We start from the raw sequence: 24,291 nt of genomic DNA, 5'->3' as shown, positions 1-24,291 counted from the left end.
AATGAAATAAAGCTGCACGCATATATATATATTTGTATTTATTCATTTTGCAAGAAATCCTCTACATCAGGTACAGAAAATTGTCCTTACAGTACTTAAATGTACTTAGTTGCTTTCCACCAATGACAGCAGGTTGAATTCACTTTGCATATTTGTTTAATACAACATTTAATACAATCCCCTCTTACACTAATTCTTGTTCTCTCGCATGGATACAACAGATTTCCCTCCCCCGCACCCCCATTTTTATGCAGTTTGCAAATCAAACCCCCCTTTGATTTCCGAACAGCAGGTTGAACTTTTGATGTCACGGGCCTCTACATGCAGGTTGCGAGTAAAGCGACAGCAAAGAGGTGAAGTTAAATACAGGAAAAAACAGGAGGTGATCCAAGCGAGATGAGCGCAGCTATATAAAACGCTCCAGTCCACTTCCTCTCCCTCTCGCTCTGGCGCTCCACCCGTGCTAAGAGTGGCTAGACTAAGCCACTCTTGCCCTACATACAGCCTAAACAGCAGATTACTGACTGTCCCTCTAATCCCATGCACCAGGGCATGTGCCACTGTCACCATGCACCAACCACCCAATCACCCTGCAGCCACCGTCACAGCGCCTGCTGTTCTGCTCGCTGTGCAAACTCCCCCCACCCCATCCCAAACATCTTCTGTTTTCGGTCAGCCATTTTGGATTTTCGGTTTTATTTCTATCCAAACAAAGCGCGCGAGAAGCACAGATATTGAGACGCCTCGTTCCACTCGCACATCTTTCTGCTTCTCTCTCTCTCTCTCTCTCTCTCTCTCTCTCTCTCTCTCTCTCTCTCTCTCTCTGTCTTCCCTAGCAACACCCTGTCCTGTCCTCATCCTCCCAGTGCCCCCATCCTCTCCCAGCATTAACCTCGTCATGACCACCTGGCACGGGACAGCTTCCTACAGTCCCTCAGCCTCACCTAAACCACCAGGCCTGAGATTAGGGTTAATCTGGACCTTGTGTCATCCTGTATCTATCCACCACCCTGACAGCCCCATTCTTTCCTCCCTCCCTCCCTCCCCACCTCCCTCTTTACCAAAGAGGCTTTGGACTGAAATCCTTTATTGTGAACCCCCGCTCCCGTTGCAGTGTCTTTCCTCCTGCTGCCAACTGCAACTTTTCCTCCTGCGCCACATCCTGAGCCAATCTTTAAACAGATACTGGTAGAACCTGTCCCCGAGCTATGTTGGTTAAGGGATGCGAGCAAAGGATTTTTGCATTGTCTCTCTCTTTAGAATAAATTTGGAATTAGGCGAGAACTGTCGTATTTTATGCAGGCACTGAAGACTAAATAGAAGCACTTGCTTGCATACGTGTTCATGAGCATGCAGTAATACGTGACTATACATAGAAAGTGTGCATTCAATATGAGGACTTGCTGTAAAGGCATAAGTGTGCGTCTTTTGTTCAGGTCCACGATATTTTGCTCAATTCTTCTGGACGAGGGATTTAGACGAGAGTCAAAATAATTCATCCTTCACTCTTCCGTCCCAATCACCCAACCCCCAGTGCATTTAGCCGGCCGTGCTCTCCCGTATACCTCTCCCCCCGAGGACACAGTGAAAGCACGGAGGCCTGAGCTGGATGAAGAGACGCCACAATGGCGCAGGGAGCAAAGATGCGTAGAGAATGAAGACAAAAAAGGGGGGAAAGATACAAAGTGCTAAAGCCTCTTTTCATTTTTTTTTTGTCTTTGGAAAGAAATGGCAGATTCTCCCTCAAGCAAAAGTCTCCTTTCTTGAGTTGAAAAGCCAGAAAGAAAAAAAGCACTTTGTGTCGAGAAAGTGGTAGAATGGAGAGTGAGAGGTGGTGGTGGTGGTGGTGGTGGGGGGGGGGGGGCAGGAGATGTAGGCCGGCAGTAGAGTGTCTTACCGAGACCCTTGAGCACGAGAACCTGCATCGGGTCGACACTTTAATGACAAAACGACATGGAGGGCCCGGTGAAACCATCACGAGATGCTGAGCTTATAACCTTAACGTCAAATTTCTTGTGTAATCATCAGCAGCCAATTTGTTTAACACAGTTTTAATTTGTTCTGATTACGTGGACAGTTTTTTTTCTTCTTTCGCTTATTAAAGAATCTGAGTAAATGCAAAATAATGATTATTTATAGGGTTCATTGATGTGATTCCCTGCCAGCCGGAGGTTCCTCATGACACCCACACTCAAACACACACCACCTGAACACACACACACACACACACATCCGTGTAGTATGAACTCGATGACATTATCGCTTATGCAGCAGTCCTTAATGCATTGACGTAGGACGGGATGCTAACGGCCTTCCACGTGGATTACGAATCCGGAATCCTGGCACCTGGAGGGAAAAATGGGCAGCAAGACGCAGGAGTGACTGGTAGAGTGAGAGTGACTGATTAAAGGGGAGAGAGAGAGAGAGAGCAACAGAACATGCTGAGAGAGGAAAAAGGCGGAGAGCGAGCGAAGAAAGGAGGAATGTTCAAAGTGATTGTGCGAGAGTGCAAAATGTCCACAGAGAGCAAAAAAAAAAAAAAAAGAGAGAGAGAGAGCGATGTAGTTAATGGATGTAAATTAATTGCTGTCATGTGGATTCTGATCCCAATAAATCAGGGTCAGTGTGGTCTCCTGTGCCATCTCCGCATGGCGAGGAGAAGGCAGGACGGAGAGCTTTGATCTGGCTGACGCACACTGGCACTCACGCAGACATGCACGTAGACGTGCACGCAGAAACACACAGAACTTGCACAAAACATGCACATTTCAAGAGGTTAGAACGAGAAATATAAGAAACACCGAAAAATTTGCCAAATCCTTGTGGGATCAGATGTCCGGGAATTCCTGCAAATCAAGACTAAACATATCAGCTGAAATAAAATCTTTGGAGCCAGAAAAAGTTGTGTAAGACACAAAATTAAATGTAAATATATAAACAGTAATATTAAGTTTTAAATATATATGCAAATATTTTTTTTAAAGTTACGGTAACTCTCTTGCACAAACACTTGCCGCCGTATAATCCGCCCACATGAGATAACCGGCATCCGTGGTGCCGTGCGATCCCTTTCATCAAGAGGAGCTTTTTTAAAAAATGCACCTCAAGTGCAAACAGGCTACTGGATGCCAACTAGTGCAGACCTAACTGGGTTATAAATGCAATGTGGTCCAATGAATTAGCCATGCTTATTACTGAAAATTACCACTGTGCTTTCTGCTTAACTAGGCTGCAAAATTGATTTACCTTATTTCCCCAGTCTATGACCATCACAAAGACGTGCTCTTATTACGAGGGCTGCGAGTATTATTGTACGTGTTAATCAGAAAATATGTGAACCATGTATTTTAATTACAAATCATACAATGGCAATTTTATAAACAAAAGCCTTGGATGAAATAAAAATTTTAAAAAAATGCATTGCCCACACATTAAGAGAAGCTGCAACAACACCGGATCATGTCACAGCCGATGTGAACGTTTCCATATTAAAAAAAGGAAATTCATTCATTACTCCTTACAGTTCAGAATTCCCCACATTATATACACCGTGTTTTCTTTGATACTGTATGCCCCAAAGCAAATCGCTCATGTTCAAACAATAATATCTGAACATGAGAGAAATGGTGCAAAATGGGAAGTAGGTCACATAGCAATTTATTTGACAAAAAGGGATGGGGGTGGGGAACTGGGGCATGGTGTATGCAGAGGCAGCAGCGAGGGGGGAATGTTTTTTGGGGAATGCAGATCGGATGGTGTATGTTTGCATGTGTGTGTGTGTGTGTGTGTGAGTGATTGAGCGTATACATGTGGAGCGTATATGCTCGATGTGGAAGTTGAAAAGCTGTTAGGGCGCGTTCGAGAACAGCTTGGTCAGTGTGGAATCGAAAAAAACTGACAACTTGCTGACACATGATCTCACCCACACACACACACACACACACACACACACAAATATATATATTTTGTGTACATTTAAAAAAAAATATGACCACACACACTCAACTGAGGTTGCACTGCTCACTCTAGTGAAATTGAAACTGATATTGCAATCACTGGACCATATCAGCACATCTGACACAGAGAGTGTCAGCAGCATTGATCAGCTGTCAATGAACTACCCAGCTGCCCCCACCCCTGACAACACACACACACACACACACACACACACACACACACACACACACACACACACACACACACACACACTGATATTTACAGAGTAAATGACTACACTGCACTACTGTCATAGCATGTATTCCCCTGTACAGACACCCACACACACACGTAAGCTCCCTGGATTCCTCCTGATCCTGTTTAAATCCTGTCATCACCCAACGTAACAGCTGCATGATTTGCAAGTGCACGGAAGGCCATATATCGCTGTATTCTGCGGTGACCCACTGTGCTAAATGCTACAGCTTATCTGGCTATGCAGTTAGACATATAGAGCGGAAGCATTTTTCTCAGAGACGCCCTCATTTGTCTTCGGGTTCACCTGCCTCCGGGACAGAGTCTGTTTATCCTCACTGTAAACTCTGCTGAAGTTATTCTGTGTGTGTAAGTAGTGTCTTATACAAAAATAAATTCTGATAATAAAGGAATTGCAAAATTTAAGACAAAAAGTATAATCAAAACTGAGCAGTTAGCCTGACGTGGTGATGCAGCTGATGCAAAAATAAAATCAGTTCAATTAAATTAGTTTCTCTCACATAGAACGAACAGTTCATCGACCAAAAGAGAAAAAAAGAACTAAAACAATATATGAATATTCTTGTTAAAACAAGAAAATATATTTTCTTTCTGATTAATTTTCATTAACTTTTATGGGAAAGAATTTAAGAAAACAGAGCATCGGTCCTGAAAAGTGGTTCATTTCATTCGGCACATAAATGGCACATTTTCCTTCGAACAAATCAATCTGTGCAGAATTTAGTTTACGCAGCCTTATTTACATATTGAAAGATTTATTTACTGTACATACTCCGAACACAATCGACACGATCTGCGCAGACTGTGCTGAGGATCTGTAAAGCCACATTAACACATGAGAGAGGCTCTGGAGCACCAGTCTTTTCTAATGACTCGATAATCCGACCCAAATGCTGCCTGCTTGCTAATCTCTCCATCAGATTACCAAACTAGGGACGAGCACTGTCTATTTATCCCAGCCTGTCTCCCTGCCTTCCTGCCCGTCTGTCTCTCCCGGCTTGTCTCTTTGTATAACCGCTCGTGTCTTCCCCTTGTAGTTTCTCTGTATGATACAAATTCTCGGCCTGCCTCTGTGTGATCTCCCTGGCTGTCTGCTGGCGGGGTTGCATTCGCGTTTGCCCCGCTCTCATCCTCACATGTGCAGACTTTTAAGATGGAGGACGGGCCGGTAAAGGACATCAAAATGCAGTCACAAATCTCCTTTCGCCGTTCTCGCCAACACGCACGAGGGTAAACACGCCCGACCTAAACATACGAATGCATACGGGACAGTATGCGTGAAATTCATGGCATGAAATTTATGCTTGCAAACAATACGGGTCCCGCCGAATTCCAGAAATGGACAAAACATTTACATAATTTGAAAATAGTAGGTATGTTGGACAAAAACAAACAAAGGAAAAGGTATTTTTTTGTGTGCGCGTCTGTCCGAACCATCTTCACTCACATTCACTCTTGAAAATCCAACTCTCCGTCCCCAACAAAAGGCCGAGCTGTCTCCCGCGCCCGTCCCCAAAGCTCTGCCGCAGCGTTATTGTGCATTTCATGTAAACAGATCTAAACTAATGTCCTGTTTGTCACACTTCGACCGTGTCTGATTCTATACATTTACTGTAAAACACTGCTGCAGTATTGTGCCTGCGAGGCCCCACGAAATGTCTCCTTGATTTTACAGAAATCACTCTGTGTCTGCCTCCGTGTGTGCGTGTGTGTGTGTGTGTGTGTGTGTGTGTGTGTGTGTGTGTGTGTCTGTGTGTGTGTGTGTGTGTGTGTGTGTGTGTGTGTGTGTGTGTGTGTGGGAGCGCATCTGTGTCATGTTCGGGAGGGTATACATGAGCTTGTGTATTCTTGTCTTATACGCTGTAGCTCAAACTGCAGTTGACAGTCTGCAAAAACTTTTGACATTTAGCTTTTCACAAAAATAGCACTTGACACGACTAATGCTAATTGAACATGTCTCTGATTTATCCCTGTGTGTGCGGAGCAGTTTATGCAGATTCTGTGACAGAACCGGAGACGGATCGCATTCTCCGTGAAAAATCACTTTTGGGGTTTTATCCCATCGAGGTGAGTAATTCCGCCCGATATTGAAATAGATATTTTATGTTTTTAGTAAAATGGAGATCATTAAACGTGTGTCAAATTGCTGCAGAAATTTAGCCTACGTGCTTTTGGTAATGTCTGACAAATATTACACCGCCAGCAGTGACCGAACCAGACGATTCAAACTTCCACCGACGGCACTGAAAATTATCATAATCACATCGAAAACTCTGCCACTAATGTATTTGTGATCACCTCGACATTTTCCTTAAAATGGGTTTTTAGTGTTTATTTGATTAATTCTAACACATTAATGTATTTGATTGAATTTGTTGTATTTGAAAAATACAAGAAAAAAAAAAGGGTCACTGCTTCAACAGCGACATGCAGCGCTGGGGATGAAATGTGAGTGTGTTGTGTCAAAGGTCTGAACAGCTCCGGAGGAGAAACGGTCAAACTAAGACTGACACACAATATAAGCAAAAATTCTTGAACACAATAGGATCAGTCACAACACGAACGCACAGGAAAATATGCTCATTCAGAATGGATCTGCTCTGCCACAGATATGACAGTTGCAGATGTCGACACATTTCAAAATAATGAGAGTGGTTAGGAGCGGGGAGATCGGGACGAGCTAAGTGGTGAAGTGAGGCATGAGACGGGAAAGAGCAATGGAGGGCTGCAGGGAGCGAGGGATGGAAAAGGGTTGAAGAAAGAAAAAAAAAAAGAGGAGTTGAGGTGGGCCCTGGTAGATTCAGCGCTATTAGCGGATGAGTGTGTGCGTGTGTGTGTGTGCATGTGTGTGCGCGTGGGATTTGAGCGGGAGGAAGAGAAGAGGAGGGGAGGGGGGGGGGGTTTACTGCGGCTGTCCATTTCCCGGGATCAGCTGATGGCCGCGGATGATGGAGCGGAGAGGGGTCAAGGGTCAAAGCCTTGCATTGTCAGCCCCAGCCTCCGCACTCCCGCGGAGTTCCCTCCCTCCCTCCCTCCCTCTCACTCGCGACCCCCTCCTCCATCCGTCCCCGATGCCTCGTGCACATTTACATACATTTATCAACACTGTGCGTCGTGGCTCGCTGACTGAGGGGATGCACTTGCATGTATTACCGTGCTGAGTCTCCGCCGCCGCAGCCCGTGCGTTCGCCGCAAAGTCACATTTGTGAGCATCTCATATTGTGCTCGGGCGCTGGTGCATGATACATAATGTGCATGTGCATGAAATGTGTATGTGACAGCGGAACGTGCGTGTCTATGTGCACATCTGTGTTTGTGTGTGTGTGTGTGTGTGTGCGTGCAGGACAAGACATCAGGCCTCCCATCCCCCCCCCCCCACCCCCCCCAGTATTAGGCCTCCCCTCCTCACCCCTCGTCCCCCCCTCCCATTCCCACCCCCCACACACACACACTCACCTCCCCCACTTTGCCTGTGTAATCCCTGCCAGCTGGCCCCGATGGCTAATCCCTCTGCACTGATCAGCTGGGCCACGCATCCAGTACGGGACAGGACAGGGACAGGGGCAGATAGGGGCGGGACACTCTGTCTGTGTGTGTCTGCATGTGTGTGTGCGTGTGTGTGTACGGGTGTGAGGTGGGGGGTGGTGTCGACCAGAAAGCATAAATTGAAGCCCGTGCCTTCGCCTCGGCGCAGTGTGTCTGTGTGTGAGGCAGTTGCCTGTTCCTCCTCATCCCTTATCTCTCTCCTTCTCCTCCTTCTCCCTCGGATCCTTATACATATATACCTGCCTGGCTTATATATGTATATTTTACATCTTGGGCTTTTTTTGTCTTCCTTTTTGGTTTTGTCTTGAGCAGATCCAAATGGATTTTTTCTAATGATGGTGACTGGGTAGAATTTAGCAGAGTTTTTTTTTTTCTTTTTCTTTTTTGTTCCTGCTGCCCTCCCTCCTCTTTCCCCTGACTGCATGCGTGACACCTGCCTGCCTGCCTCCCGTCCCTCCAGCCCCCTTGTCCGCCATCCCACCACCCCCAGTGTGCCTGCTCCCATGATCTTCCCAACCCACAAGGACCTTCACAGGATGGAGCTGCGCAGTCACAGCTACAACTACAGCATCAACAATAACAAAACCAGGACCAAGGACCCGAAGGAGGAAATACTCTGCAGCTCCCTCGGCTTTTTTGCCTGGTCTTTAGAGAGGAAGGATGTATTTGATAGGAGCAAACATTATTCTGCTTGTGCTACAGTAGTATTCTATACAGGCAAATGTTGAGTGCATGGGTTCAAGAGTTAAAAAAGACAGGGATAATAAATGTAGCAGATTTTCCAGATCTGAGAGTCTTAGATAATGGCAAAGAAAATTCATCCTCTTCTGTTTTAGATTTTTCTCATGCATCAGTATTTACCCTTTGTTAAATTATTAATTTGTACTTCTTGGTCCGAGGATGGAGTCTTGATTGATTTAGATTCTGTTTTCCAGTTTGTACAGGGCTGTAGTTACATGCGCAGAGTGCACACACACACACACACACACACACACACACACACACACAGAACTGTAGAGAAGAGATGGAGAGTAGGAGGGAGGGATGGAGGGAGGGAGGGTGAGGAGGGGGGATAACGACACAGCTTTACCAACTGTAATGAAGAACTGCTTGGTCTGGTTAAACCGAACACCAAGCTCTTAACCAGGAGCAGCGGAGGCAGAGCTATGGTGAGGACGAGGCGCAGCGGCGCATCGCCGTGTGTACTCATTAATATCTAGTCGTCATCCTTTGTTTTGCTCTGAGGGGAAGATGGTCTGCAGGAATGGCAGCAATCAGGTAGCTGGGCTGCTGCTCTCTTTATGGTGCAACAAAGGTAGCGTTGCTCGCTGCTCTATCTCACTCCCTGTTCCTCCGTGCTCTCCTCTCTCTGTGGTGCTTTTTTAATGATGTGCTGTATACAGAGAATGCCTTAATGCTGCGAATGCTGCTTTGATAATCACCAGATGTATGTATTTTTTTCTTTGTTCATATTTTGTTGCTGGAAAGCCTTTCTTCTTCTTCTCTTTTTTTTTTTTTTGCACATCCACAAACGCATGCATGCATTTACACAATCGGAGGAATCACAATGTCATTGGTTTGTATCGTGTATGTATTTTTCAATGTATTGTCTGTATCGAAAACCTGTTTTCATTCCAAAAGGTTGAATGCATGTCGGTGTGGGATTAGCATGCGATGTACATGTTTGACATGCGAAAGGACCGCATAGCCGCCTCCGGGTCCACTGGGAGGAGAGATCACAGGTGAGGACAGAGAATGGGAAAGTCAAACAGGGGTGGACTGGTAAAGACAAAAAATGTATTGTATACTTTCACCAAATAAGAGTGCATGTTGAAAATTGCTGTAGAATGTGAATACCAAGGAGGGAAACTGTTGCTATAAAAGATGGGTAAAGTGACAGAGGAGAACAGGACGGAGAACGCTTTCGGAACTTTGGGTTTGAGCTCTTTGTGTTCACAGTGGACCTTGATTTAATTTCAATACAATTAAGGCACGCGGTGAATGCCAAGAGAGAAGCCACAGTCTTCGCTCACCTGAGAGACGCAGCGTAAAGCGGGTATATACAGGAAACAGGAGAGAGGCAGTGGTCACTACAGAGATGGATCTGCACTGCAATCCCATGAGATTAACACGCAACGACACGAACAGTCACGGGAAGCCAGGAGAAGAGGTATTAGGTAAAGAGGAGTGGTGACCTGCTGGTGTACAGGTCGAACAATGCAAGTCAGTTATGGATATTTTTGAATAAAGACATACAGGTAACAAAAGCTAGTTAATAATCGCCGGTCACCAGTCAAGCTAATATACTGGTTTCCATAATGTCAGAGCGGACAGAGCCGAAGGCAGCCTACCAGTGTCGGTCCCGTGGCCAAATGGACAGAGGGATCACACCGGGGGTATTTGCCATGTGGTGACGAAGGGCCACTTCAAAGGGTCTGTGTGTTTACGCATGAGCGTGCACTTGACTTATCTGAGAGGAAAGATGGAGAAACCGGGTGAGAATGCAATAAGTGCATGAAGCGCTGCACTGGAGATAAAAATTCACCAGCAGGCCTGTTATAAAAAGAAACAACCTCCCGAAATCGCTCTCACGCATGCCGATTTTATTTGATTTCAGCTGAACATATTTCCGCAACCATCCTGAAAATACGGCTTTGCGCCTCACTCCAAAAATATTTCTGTTTGTGAGTTTCAATATCACGCCTTTGTTTGTTTTTGTTGTGTAAAAAAAAAAGTCTCAATAAAGAAGTCATTTCATGGACCACATTTCTATTTGTTCTATCTAGTATTTCTTCTCAAAGTCAAGGGAAAAAAGGCCCAAAGCACATCCAGTCATTTAAATAATGAGCTTCATTGCCACTCGTATAATCACAGAGCGGCATCAAATGATTCCAGCTGTAAATCGCTGCAGGCGATAGAGATGCGAGTTGACCTACATCTCAGATGATGGAGGCGGACGATGTGCATAAAAAAAATTAAAAAAAATCGGGGGAGTTTTGACTCTGCCACATATTTTACCGACTGTTGTATCTCATCTTATTCTCAGTTTTTCTGACTTTGGTGAAAATACGACTTAGTATTCTGAACTGTAGGAAGAATGGACAAAATGAATCATGCATCATTAATCAGTTTTAAAAATTAGGGATGGAAAGCTTGAGATATAAAAAAAACCACACAGATGCAAACAGCCTTTTTACGCCTTGCATCTATATTAGGCTTTTACAAATATATATATAGATAGCCCGGGAATATATTAAATTTGTATATATACCGGTGGGTGACATTTAATTATGGCCTGTCAGCTCCACACAATGAGCGTGTGCGGAGGGCAAGTGTGCCACATATGTTGAGACAGAGGTCATCAACTGTGGCTATAGGCCCCCGACGCCCGTCACACATTATTATGCATTTTCAAAAACTCTCAATAGAATCGGGACCCTAGAAAAGAAAACAGAGGATGGGGGTAATACTCAATATGTCAACAGTGCAGGACCCCTGGCGATAGAGAGCAGGTGACCACATATAACCCCCCCCCTCCTCACATGATAGAAACATTCATCATGGTGACATCCTTATTCCTAAATAGGCTGCATATTTATTTTTGCTGCTGCTGCTTTCGGTTATTATGCAAAATGAGGCGGATAATGTGATGACGGGGGGACGATTACGGAGGCCATTGAGAGGAGAAGTTTTATTGTCTATGTAATGTTTGTAGCATGTTATAAGAAATAATAGTTTGTCATCTAAAGGGAATTTCTGTGGCCCATTTGCACGATTTGAGCAAAATTTGTCTACATATATGCAATATCTATGTCATTTATATATATTCTAAGCAGGACGGATCCATTGTCCTATATTTTCCTTTCATCATTTTCTTATGTTGAACATTATTGTCAGGCTTTTCAATGCAGAAAAAAAAAAAAAACCCTGAAGAAATCTAATTTAGTCATGTAAATAGAGTTGGGGTTGGCGACATGGTGAAGCGTCACTAATGGAAGAAAGAGATGGATGCCTCATGGTAATTAGGGGAAATAAAGCAGAACCATGACCTTGCAGTTCAATATGTGAACCCGTAAACACAACACGCTTTCATGTGTGGCTCTGTGACCAAACAATAGTTTCTATCAGACTAAATACAGACAGGGGGCGTTTTAATTATTATCCCCTCTATATGAAATGCAGGGTCACTGGGTTTAACCAGATTAAAGCAAAAAATAATCCCTGAAATGAGTCGATGCAAGTAAAACACAAAGCCAGTGGACTGCCACTGGGCATTTTAGGTTGCCTGAATGAAAACATTTTTCTAAATTTAGTGAAAGTAGATTGATGAGTGACAATTTGAGTGGCTCTTGTGGAGGTCCTTAAATAGTGTTGAGATTGTGCACGAGGGAAATGTCCTCCAACACACACACAAAGCAACTCTACGAGTGAGGAATTTACTGCAACTTATTTCGTTTGTCCATCTCCTCCGTCGCTCCGAGACATTAGTGCTGACCTCTTCTTCCTCATCTTCTTCTTCTTCTTCAATCCCTCCTTCACTTTCTCCCCGTGGTACCATTTCCCTTTTTTTCTTCTGCTTCTCCTCCTCCTCCTCCTCCTCCATCGTCTCGGTGTCTGTTTGCGTCCCTCCCTCCTTTAGGGCCGTTCATTTGCATCCCAGGAGGAGTCTGAACGACGTGTCCCCGGGGACGCGCGGATAAGGGTCACAGGAGATCCCCCTCGAGGCGGCGTGTTGGCCACGCACCCACAACGCAGACACGACACGTGCCGTCAACCCCCCTCTCGACAGCCGTCACTCACACACACACACGCCTCATCTTCCCTTGAACCCGCCTCTGTCTGCACTATGACGCACAGAAAGTCATCAAATATCAAGAATATAGGACCACATGGCGCTTATCGTTAACTAACTAAATGTATAAACCGCTTTCCTACTTCAACTGATATTTGTTGTTGCATTTAAGAATAAAGCTATATATAAAACAATAAGTGCATTAAGTCTGCATACATGCACACGTAAGATCTATTATTTAAAGCTACTGAAGGTCTTCTTCCATGCATCACGCTGAGGCCCGATTTAAAAAACCCATTAACCCAACCGAAGACCCCTTTCTCTGTCAAAGATGGAGAATGAACTCCAGTTAATGGTGCTGTGACGCCCTCTTGTGGCCACTACCTTACAGCCGTAGTGACGAGGCCAGAAAATGGCGGATTGCACAAATCCCATATCCCAGTCATTTGTACACACACACACACACACACACGTAAACGGGAAACTTCATTACCAGCATGTAAAACACTGATGCATCCATATTTCTATATGCAGCTGAGCAGCATGCTCACATTATCATTTATCTTTCATGCAGACTGAGGTGGAGCTGATTTCAAATGTGCTTTATCCCACATGATACCGTAAATACACCTTATACAGTCCCGTAGACAAACTCAAGATGGCCACAAGGCAGCTGTGTACTGCCACAAAATAAATTGAATACAGCATGATAAACATTGTCTACTATTTTAGTACATCATGCTGTGCAGGAAATTAATACAACACAAGTATTCAAATAGAACAGGCCACCCTCGTGACTGAAAAAACAAAATAACACAGCTAATGATGAGGAAAGGCCACACATGACTTTGTGGAGCATCTTTATTATGCCACAAATAAAAGCCAGTAGTTCTGAAAGAGGACCTTGCGTTTTTTCTTTTTTTACTCACCAACAATGACATTCTGAAAATGGTGGAAGCTGCTTGTGATATTATAGTTATGTATGGTTGGCTGAGCAGTCGGAGACACGAAGATGAGGAGTGTGGAGGACGAGGTGGGTTTGGAAAGTAGAGAGGAAAAGAAACATTCCTCACGAGTTGAAAATTGGGAGTCAGAGATGGGCGGGGGGGTGGGGTTGAGTATGAAGGTTAGCAGAGAAATAAAAACAGTCATTCATATACCCATCAGGGGAAAAGAACAGATGGAAAGGATGCACAGACATAACTGCTTTACAGAGTCAAACAAGGGGAATGCACACCAGTTCTGCTGAATATACCACATTTATTACTTTTGAACTGATTAATAGAAAGAGCGGGGGCAAGGCCACTCGCATCATTGTCTTTAGAAAACAGGGGGAAGGAGAAAAAACAAACAAGAAAGCAGCCCATAGCGACGATGAATTTACTTGTCCAAGAGAAAGAAAAAGAGGGTAAATAAAGTCCAATGAAGACTGTCAACAGAGGGGCCCCCCTTTTTTTACTTTTTAGATAGATTTAAATTATACAGCGAGCAAGGCTCATCAACTTAACATTTCTTCTGCTTTCACACTCTCGAGCCCCTTTCCCTACTCTTCCTCTCCAGATCCTCCAGACCCTACCTTCCCCACACACTCTGCCCAACACATGCGAAAAACAAAACAAGAGGGCCGTCCTTTTACATCTGCAGTCCTCTCAAACCAAAAACATGGCCAGCATGTGTGAAACAGACTCTGGAGTGAGCGTAGTTTGTCGCCCGCTAACGATGAAAATCCACTGAAGAGAAAACTCCGCTGGGTCCTGGTTGAAGAGTTGAGCATCCTCAGAAGACATGGGGGGGGGGGGGGGTTTACAAAAAAATAAACAAAACAATGAGACAAACTGCCCATTCCTGACTACGGGACACTATCATAAGCCAACACTACAAATTTCTATTGGATTTGTGTGTTTGAGAGAGATTTAAAGACTTGCTCTTGGACCATAAAAACAGAGGATCCTTTCATTTTAAAAAAGGAAAAAAAAGGGGAAGAAGCAGCATACAGGGGGGGGAAGGATATGTTGTGGAATGGGGCAGGGCAAAACAGATTTCACCTAAGGATGCTATGCATTTAGTTGTAGTCCTATGAATAATCGTTTCCTTTTGTTTTTACTACAAGTTCGAAGTAAGTCTTCAAAGTCAAAAGAAATCAAGAAAGTCTTCATTTAGTTTTTTTGTCCTTGGTTAATTCTTCACCCCTATTAGAATTTCTTAAAGAGATCTGAATGTGATGATGTAATGGGGTGGACAGGGCTTTAGGAGGGGGGGGCATTGCAGTCTTTGACCAAAGCACTGACTGTTACTTGACTCGTCCTTGGCGCTCCTGGAAAACAAACAAAAAGATGGAAGATTACACACGAGAACATTCAAGATTTGTATTTTCAAAGTGTAGCTGACACAGATTCCCAAAACTTTCATTCTTTCACGAAGCCAAATGTGCACAACACCATCTTCCATTTTATTTATTATGCAACAGCCAACTCTTGCCCAATTATTAAGGACTATGACATAGCTATGACACAACATATAGAAACTTGATTTATGATTATTTCAAACAGTTCAAAGCACTTCAGTCACCAGGTATTGAAATAACTACGTACATATAGCTTGTGTATATGGTGACAGAGGAAGCAAGTTACCTGAATCCTGTAATGAGTCCTGTTGCTTGGGTTGCTGGGATATGGCTCGTTGCCTTGGACCTCCACCTGTCACACAGAGGAGTGAAAGCTGAGCGTAACTGGAACTATTTCACATTCAAACCACAATCACAATTCTTAAAAATCTGATGTTGGAACAGCAGAGGATTTTCAGAGTCTGATCATGACGTTGATGCTAACGCAGCTTTGTCAAAGGATAAAATATAGATTACAACTCTGCCTGCAGGCGTCACACAGACAACTTGTCACAAATCTAAAACCAAACTTGCATTGCAGCATAGTATAACTTGAGATAATGATAGTTCTGGGCAACTAAAAAAAAAAAGATGTCTACTTTAAAGTTTCACAAATGATGGGTCATCTACTGCAGCCATCACTTCATAAAGTCAGTTACACCGCTGTTGATCAGATGGGCTTTTTACATCACAGCATTAATATTTCTTAAATGAATACTTCAGGAGAACACAACTGTAAAATGATCAAAATCATACATAAAATGTCAATTCGGTAAATTGTATCTGTGCAAATATCTTACTTGCTGTAAAATATGAGAAAGCAGGCAGCAGATAAAGCCACTGTTCTCAACAAGCTCTGGAATATAGACGATGCATTTCAATAGAGGACTCTGACCAACTTACTGGTTTCTCAAGCTCATGTAACTTTGCTCATTAATACTTGTGGCTTTATCGAGTAATCTCCCCTCTAAACATACTGCAAGTATACAGTGACGTAAATATGAAAATCCAACTACAAAAACAGTTATTTATATGAACCAACTGAAAATCACATCACACTTGAGCAGAATTACTTATATGCACAGAATGAAACAAGCCTCTCTCTATCGAACAGCAAAATATAACGATTCACTAGAATTTAATAAGCAGCTGTGTTCAGGAAGGATTCAAAACAATTGTGTTTTGTCTTGGCATCATTAGTAAGGCATGTGTGTTACAAATGCGAGATACAGCTGTGCAAGACATAAAAATCCAAGTATTTAACAGCACCGTGTTCAAATAATTGATCATTCATTTTATGATCCACAACATCTACACATTTCCTCCATTTTTGTTCCTTATGCTGATGCTGCTTAATATAACCGGTTTCCACCCAATGAAAAAATGTGCGAGATTCAAATAAAAAAAACATTTCACATACCGTCACAAGGCTGCTAAACTGTGTACATGTTAGAAATGTGTAAATAGCAACAGAAATGTCTGATATGAATATGTTGTCATGTAATCCACTCAGTTTTACCATATCATAATATCAGCTCTGTAAACATCACCAAGTAAAAGAATTATGGTGTTCATTCTTCTGTGCGTGTTATCTTTACGTGGAGGGTTACACATAAGAGATAGTTAACATCAAAACAAGAGAAAATAAATTCAATTTAAATTCTGACAAAGATCTCAATTCAGCTATAAACCCTTTAGTTCCTCTTTTGCTTTGTTACGTACAAAGCAATGTTGATCAGCTTACTTGCTGTCAAATATACAGGCTTCATATACAACACAAGGTAAAATGGGCACCTTTTTGATTTCTTTCTTTCATCACTTTATTCAACAGTAACTATGTTACCTTTTTCACACACTCTTCCTCCTCCTGACGCTTCTCGTAGTGAGAAAAGTCATCGAAGATGGAAGTGGTGTGTTTATATCCAGCGATGATCTTTAGCACCTGCCTGGCCTTATCCAGTGGTACCTCCTGTGTGTCCCGAGAGTTGGTCACTGGCTTGTTTTCGTTGTTCTCCAGTCGAATGTGCCTCAGCTGACTGTTGGGAACGTCCTTAACAAAGATCCAGCGCACATCGAAACGACCCTTCCACTTGTCCTGTGACCACACGCCAGCAGACGTGTTGTAGTCCACGGGTGAGCGCATCTCTGCTACGCCACAGAAGTGACCGCTCCCATTGACACTGAAAAGAAGATAAAGTGGCCCCTTGGCCCCCAACGAACGGTAGGCCGTGTCGAGCCTCTTGTTGCCATGCTCCGTGCTGCACCAGATGTTGTACTTGATGGAGCGGTGGATGTCATCCTCGGAGTAGCTCTTGATGATAAACACCCGGCCCTGTTTGGGGTTCCAGTCAAAGTCCTTGGGGTTATAATTGTTGACCATACGCAACTTCTCTAAGACCGGGTGAGGCTCAGAGGGAATCCCAGGAAGAACACCCACACCAGAAGAGGTGGGAGGCGACTGGCCTGTTCCATTCCCACCAGCATCCCCAAAACCATTGGCCCTGTTCCGTGGAGGGACCCAACGAGTGGGCTGAGATGGTTGCTGCTGTTGGCTTGGAGGAGGACCCTGGGAGAGGGGAGGCTGGGGCATTGAGGCCATACCTTGCTGCCCAGTGGGTGGAAGCTGATGCTGCCCCATCTGGGAAACAGGTGCTACCATCTGTCCATTGCTCAGGGGCATTTGTGGGTTCCCTGCAGCAGTAGCTCCGGGCTGCGGGGAAGCCTGATTTGGCGGCTGCCCGTTGCTGGGAACAGGGGGCACCTGCTGAGGGGTGGCAGCTTTAGGCATGGTACCCTTGTTGTCCCAAGTGCCAATGTCCATGTTGTGTTTAATGGGCGGAGGAGGCAAATTGGCACCAGCCATGCCACCCTTGGTTTTCAGCTTGGGTTGAGGCTTGGCTGGCTTGCTGGCAATATCGGCCCAGGAAGCGGGCTTGGCAGGGGCAATTGAGACAGGAGGCATGCTGGGAGGTCCTACAGATGATACAGGGCCAAGGGGTCCCCCACCAGGCAAGCCAGAGCCAACCACCTTAGGAGTCATGTCCCCATTACCACCAGGAGCAGCACTGTTGATCTTGAGCCCCGCCATGCCCTGGTCAAGGCTGTTCATACCAGGTGCCTTGTTGAGAGGCTCGTTGGCAGCGGGTGCAAATGGGGACTGTCCATCAATCATGGCCCCCCCAAGGGAGCTGGGAGCGTAGGCATAGCTGCTGCTGTAGCCAGAGCTCTGCGGTGTTGCCGACTGTCCCTGAGAGCTGTTATTGCCCCAAGCCGAGAAGTCGATACCACTGGGGAAGAAGTTGAAACCGTGCTGACCAAGGAAAGGGTTGCTCCCCAAGGGGCCTGGCTGGCCAAACATAGCGTCCGGGAGGTAGTGGGGCTCCCCATTGCTCAGCTGTCCATAGGAGGCCAGGTAAGGCATAGGAGGGTCCCCACCGGTGGACCATGCTGCCTCGTTTAGAGAGTAGGAAAATCCTATGGAGGGGCTGTAGTAGCTGGGCATGTACGAGTCCGACATGGCCGTATAGGCATTGCTCTGAATAGAAAAACATCCAAGTTTTAGTGACAAGAAAAAAAAAAGTGTCATGCAACAACACCCATTACCAATAACTTAATATAAGCATCTGTTTGATGAGTATACCTGGTTTTTGTAGATCCGAAAAGTCAGAACAAGATAAGTTATTTTATGACTATTATTTACCAAATATTCACCAAGCTATAGGACTATAAAAATACCTGATTTCCCTCCTCTCATCTTATCTGTAAATTCATGACACTTAACTACTTTGTGCTTATTTATAGTCTCTTGGACAAAAGGATAGTACATTCCTTTGAGTGGAGGGAAAAACATGCTCCATTCTTTTCCTCTATAGCCCTCCTCACAGTGTCTCGGTTAATACAGATTAGAAAAACAAATGCTCCTAATGCAGCCGCAAATTCTTAAGGTCTTCTTGTATTGTACCCTTGCAAACAAGGATGAGAGTGCACACAAACATAAGGCCTCATTGTCTAGTTGTTACTGAAAAGTGAAATAAATCTCTTCCATGATATGTTCTCCATGATATAAAGCCTGGATAATCAAATGATTCAAGATAATCATATCCTCAAACACATTATTCATCTAAGGTAGATTGTTAAGTGTCAATACTATTGATGTTCTGAGTCAAACTGCAAATTCAGGCATCAGGATCAATCAAGGTATTTATAAATGGCCTGAGCTATTTGACCATCATTATTGTGGACTGCTTGACTCTACATTAGTTATTTTCAAAGTATAGCTTTAGTAATTGTAATATTAAGTATACACACACGCATACAATCTCATACTCTTCACATTGGAAGTCAACTCCTAAAATCCAGGTTAAACCTGCAGATTTTATCCTCCAACTGCACCACAATCATTGGTCACACATCAATGAAAAGATGAAAAGGGATTAACCCCAAAACAAACGAACAAAAAATAAATAAATCATAACTTGAGGGTTCTTCAGTCATTGATAATAGAGCAGCACCAGTGAGTCAGTACAAGCTTACCTGTCTGGCCTGAGTATTCAGGTAAGGCTCAAACTCATCGTCATTCAAAGTATCCTTTTGTGTCACAGCTCCGTTTTGCACTGAAAAGAAAAACAAACACCGCTGTTAACAAAACACATGTTTGTGTGAGGCTACACATTAAGATACATTACATGAGATCATTCATTTCCCCCTATTGGGGATGAATAAAGTATCTATCACATCAGCATCATCACTGCTTGTTGCATAACAAAAACACTCTCTGCAATTATTTATGAGTCTCACAGGAAAAAACACTAAGCAGAGCATGACACATTATTACTGCTCAATAAGCTTCAGATTACACTGCATACACTTAACAATGATGAAAAGGGGGAACGCTTTGACGCTTCTGGCAGTTTTAAACTATGTGTAAACTTTAAATAAAGACTCGCAGACACACACGAAACAATATATATATTGAATGTAATATAGGTCACTGTGTTATAGATGGACTGAGAGCGGATGAGTGCATGCTGAACTCAGACGGGTCAGTGGTCCTGGGTTTGTTTTCACAACTTGTGTGATGACATGAGATTGTTTGAGAGCCTCTCGGGAGGCGGAGGAGCGAGACTGAAATACACAGGTTGGCAAATTCGCATGATCAGACAGCGGGCTCCGGGTGGCGTGGTGCCGGGGAAGTGCGAGGCCCGGCAGGACACAGGGAAAACAGGTCGGAAGACGTGTCGTTTTGGGTTAACTTTAGCAGCCAGCTAACGTTAGCAAGCTAGCTGTGGGGTTAGCTTCACGCAGTGCGCAGTGTCTCCATGTTAACGAGCGCCAAGAGCCCTTTCAACATGACGGACCTGGCTAACGTTAGCCGAGTGGCTAGCGTGCTAGGACGGCACCTGTAGCCCAACACCGTGGACATGTCCTACACTCCCTGGGGTCTTAATGTGCGTGTCCCTCACACGTGTCCGCGCAACGAAGAGGGTAGCGGGCACAACCAGGAAGATAGTGTCGATGAGAGTCATGTTGCCATTTAAAGCTGCTAGCTAGCGAAGAGGTAGCTAATGCTAACAGCGGGGCGCTCACAAATGACATCTCGGGGATGTAAAGGAAACTTGGGAGCAGCGCGTGAAAGGCAGAGGACGCGCACCTTTGCATGTTGTGTGTTGCTGAAAACATCTCGACAACTCGCCCACACGGGCCCGTTTGTCAAGTCGCTAGGAGCCCGAGAGCTACCGCATCCGCGCACGCAACATTTTTCAAAAGCGCACCGCAACGTAAAAAGATCCGCATTCACTCCGCCTCCAGTCGGTCGTTGTCACACTAACGCGGCGCTTACCTTTATTCGCTTGGCCTTTCGGTCTCTGGATTGGGTCCAGGTGATTCATGAAGGTTTGATTTATGAGAAGAGAGGAAGGGGAAAAAAAATGGATTGAAGCGATGTATTCCCCAGCAGTCGGTTCCTTTAGCAGGTGGTCAGGCCTCTGAGCTAAGCTATCCCCCGCTAGCCGCCGCGATGCTGGGAGATGTGGCCCTCGTCAATGTTCAGAAAACACCTCTCTTTACCTGCTGGAGAAGGCTGCTGGCGGACATGTCTTTCCCCCCCCGGCGCCTGTATAACTCTATTTACTCCGAAATAAAAGCGGCAGGGCGTAGAAATGGTGTCGCTATTGAAGAGTTTCAGCCAAGCGCCCCTCTCTCTGCACAGAGCCTGGTGTCTACACAATGGCGGGCTGCAGTTTGCTTGACACACTCCTCAACATGGCTGGGCGGCCTCGTCTACCCACGATGGCATTTATTCACGGCGGACGCGCGCCCCCGTGTGGCGCGGAGGAGCCAGGTACCAGTCGCAGCATCCACTCGCGGCCTAATATTGACCCATAGCAGCAGATTTTATAATAATAATAATAATAATATGAGATGAAATCATTTTTTGAGTCATTTTGACTTAGACTCTAGAGGTCAAGCTACCTGCTGAGGCTGTCATAGGTCAAAAGGCAAAACTATAAAGTGGGAAAGAGCGGTGAGGAAAAGTAATAATGATAATAATTCATTATTTAATTAATTTTCAAACTCCCCTTGTAGGATAAACACATTGAGACAAGAGTCCAAAATAGGCACCACTAAGTAATAATAAGTCGCATGCAATACGTATGTGTGTATTCTGCTATATTTTTTATATACCTTACACTTAAGTGTTATTATCCTGACACTTAAGTATTGCGTGCTACTTATTATTACTTACTGATGCCTATTTTTAACTTTTGCTGCTTTAATATTGCAAATTTCCTCATGGTGGGACTAATAAAGGATCATCTTTTCTGATGTACTTAAGTGTAATATGGACCCATAGCAGCATATAAAGGATTAACTTATAATAATAATAATAATAACAACAACAATAACAATAACAATATGATATAAAATCCTATTTCATTAATTTTGACTTGTTCTCTAGAGGCCATGCTACATGCTAAGGCTATAACAGGCCAAAATGAAAAACTATAACAGTAGGAAAGAGGGTTGAGGAAAAATCACTTTTATAAAGCACTTTTCAAACTCCTCTTGTAGGATATACACATTGTGGAAAGTACAAGTAAGTAAAAGATGTTACTTCAGTAGATACGTGTTACGATCAGTAAAGTGAAAAAGAAACCCATCTCAATAGAATGAGCCTTTATCACACACTTGGTTTGTTTCACAGAAAACAGCATCGCCCTTTTCAGGGATGATTTGAACAGAAGAGAAAATTCCTGCCCCTGCCACAAGGTGGACTCCTCGTCACTGTGATGATTTGTGATGACTGACGCTGTGAGGTCATGAGCAGTGTAGCTCCTGTGTGGTGTGTAATTACCCCCCATCTCCATCCAGAACTATTGACTTTCTGTTTCACTTCCTGTGAATCGCACTAAATTGTATTCACATACAGATGAAAGACATTTTTTGTCTGCAGATCCCTTTATAGTTGTTGCATCTCAGTTTACAGGCTGTTCATTTATAAAGTGCTACTGCTTTGACATTAATGAGAAGTGTCCATATGTGATACTGGTTCAGTCTGTGAGTCATGCTTTAAGAAGATCAACATGGACTACATTAGACTCTATCTCATCCATTTTCATTGTGAGATAAGACAAGACACGACACAATAAGATCAGAGAAAATCCTGTATTAGTCCTGTTTTGTTAATAAGTTAACATGGGGTAAAACAATACAATAATATCACGATACAGTGATTCTACAAAAATAAATATATTGAGAGATAATCATTACAGATACATGACAATACCTGTCTAAGTGAAGAAGGGAACAAAATGCCCCTGAAGGTAAGTTCAGGATTTGTGTATTTATTCACCATAATCTGGTGTCCGTTTCAAACTGAGATGAAACAAGTGCATTAAGTCTTATCTGGGTTTAGTCTTTACAAACACACTGGAACTTGTCCACATGTGCCATCATTCCAATGCGAAATAACCATAAACTGGCAAAAGTCCAAACTCTATATATGTATTAAACTAAATAAGTAAATATCGATATTTGTATCTCATGAGTCAGGACGACCGTATACGGCCACATCTATATTTTGTCCCACTCCTATGAAACATGCAATAGAAAAACAAGTAAATAGAAATATTATATGCAATGTAAACACAGTGTATACAGTGGTTAATGCGTTTCTGTAAGCAGATAACAATGCTGGTTCTCCTTTGTAGCTTTTTGATAACTTATTTTACATCTATCTATGTTTAAAACTTTCACATATGCCATTGTTGATTAATCAGCGCCGTCCTCTCAAACACATTGTATTATCCACAGTTATTCTTTGCTGTAAGTACCTAGTTTATTGCTCAGAGTTGACATAATGCAGGGCTGTGCATGGGGTTATATGACCCTCACCCCCCCCAAGCTACTGTACTTATCATTTTTCAGGGCTAAAGGGTTGGTCAGATGGCATGTGACTGAATTGCACCTTAGAGCACACGACACAGGGCCAGGAATAACCCCACCCTCGGAGTCACACACACATCAAATGGCCCGGGACACGGATCTCGAGATTTCCCTCCAACCCAGAAGAAAATCTAAAATTCACAAGCAAAATAACGCAAAAAAAGCTGTGGGAAAAAAAGATATGGCAGCAGATGGCAATGTGTGTGACTGTTTCAGGCAAACGAGGGGAGCAAACCAGTAGCACGACAAGACGCTTGACTTCTGAAACACGCCCAGGACAGTAGCACGGCATGCGTGTATCATATTCTGCCTTTCAACTCTCAATAATGTTTTGGGTGCTTGATTTTTTCCCCCTCCCTGGGGCTTGTTGACTGCTGCGGATTGGACAGGTGGCATAGCCCGGAGAAGAGCTGGCCATTTACCATCCAATAAAAATAGCTGTGGTCTCCATGATGTCACCGGAGAGTAAATCATAGCTCCTGACTATATACAGGGAGAAATCAAATGAGAGGAAATAAAAGAGGATCTGTATTTTCTTTAACACCATCACCATTCTCCATGCCATATCTGCATTTCACTTTTATTGCCTTGACTCATTTCACTTTGCTTTTCGTGCTCTGGATTTCGCTCCAGCTCCGTATCAGGTTTCTCCCTCTCTGCAGGTGTTCCCACCTACTTTGTTACGTCTGCATTTTCAGGGGGCGAGTAAATCTATATGACCAGGAAGATGTCAAATATCAGACGTCTAAAGACCACGTTCCCCTCACCGGCCACCAATAACACTGCCATCTTCAGCCAGTCACACCGGGTACAGTTGCCAGAAAGGGTGTACAAACTAAAGCCGGAGTCTGATCTCACTCCCATACCTGGCATTCTGAAGCCACAACACCATGCTACCGATGTGGAACCCGAT

At 44.0% G+C, this 24,291-nt stretch overlaps 1 protein-coding gene across 1 annotated transcript; it reads right to left on the bottom strand.

Annotated features, from left to right (window-relative positions):
• Positions 1-13,396: 13,396 nt before the first annotated feature.
• On the bottom strand, positions 13,397-21,202 carry ythdf2 (YTH N(6)-methyladenosine RNA binding protein 2). The gene is made up of 5 exons (XM_034575527.1): positions 20,773-21,202; positions 19,467-19,546; positions 16,777-18,468; positions 15,181-15,246; positions 13,397-14,864 (listed from the first exon to the last, which is right to left on the bottom strand). Exons 1-5 carry the CDS (start codon positions 20,819-20,821, stop codon positions 14,841-14,843), a joined length of 1,911 nt encoding a protein of 636 aa, XP_034431418.1. The 5' UTR covers positions 20,822-21,202; the 3' UTR covers positions 13,397-14,840.
• Positions 21,203-24,291: the final 3,089 nt, after the last annotated feature.

Source organism: Hippoglossus hippoglossus, chromosome 22 (assembly GCF_009819705.1).
Source record: "Hippoglossus hippoglossus isolate fHipHip1 chromosome 22, fHipHip1.pri, whole genome shotgun sequence".
NCBI lineage: Eukaryota > Metazoa > Chordata > Actinopteri > Pleuronectiformes > Pleuronectidae > Hippoglossus > Hippoglossus hippoglossus.
Note: the sequence above shows the minus strand (reverse complement) of the source record. Positions and strands in the feature narration are given on the sequence as shown.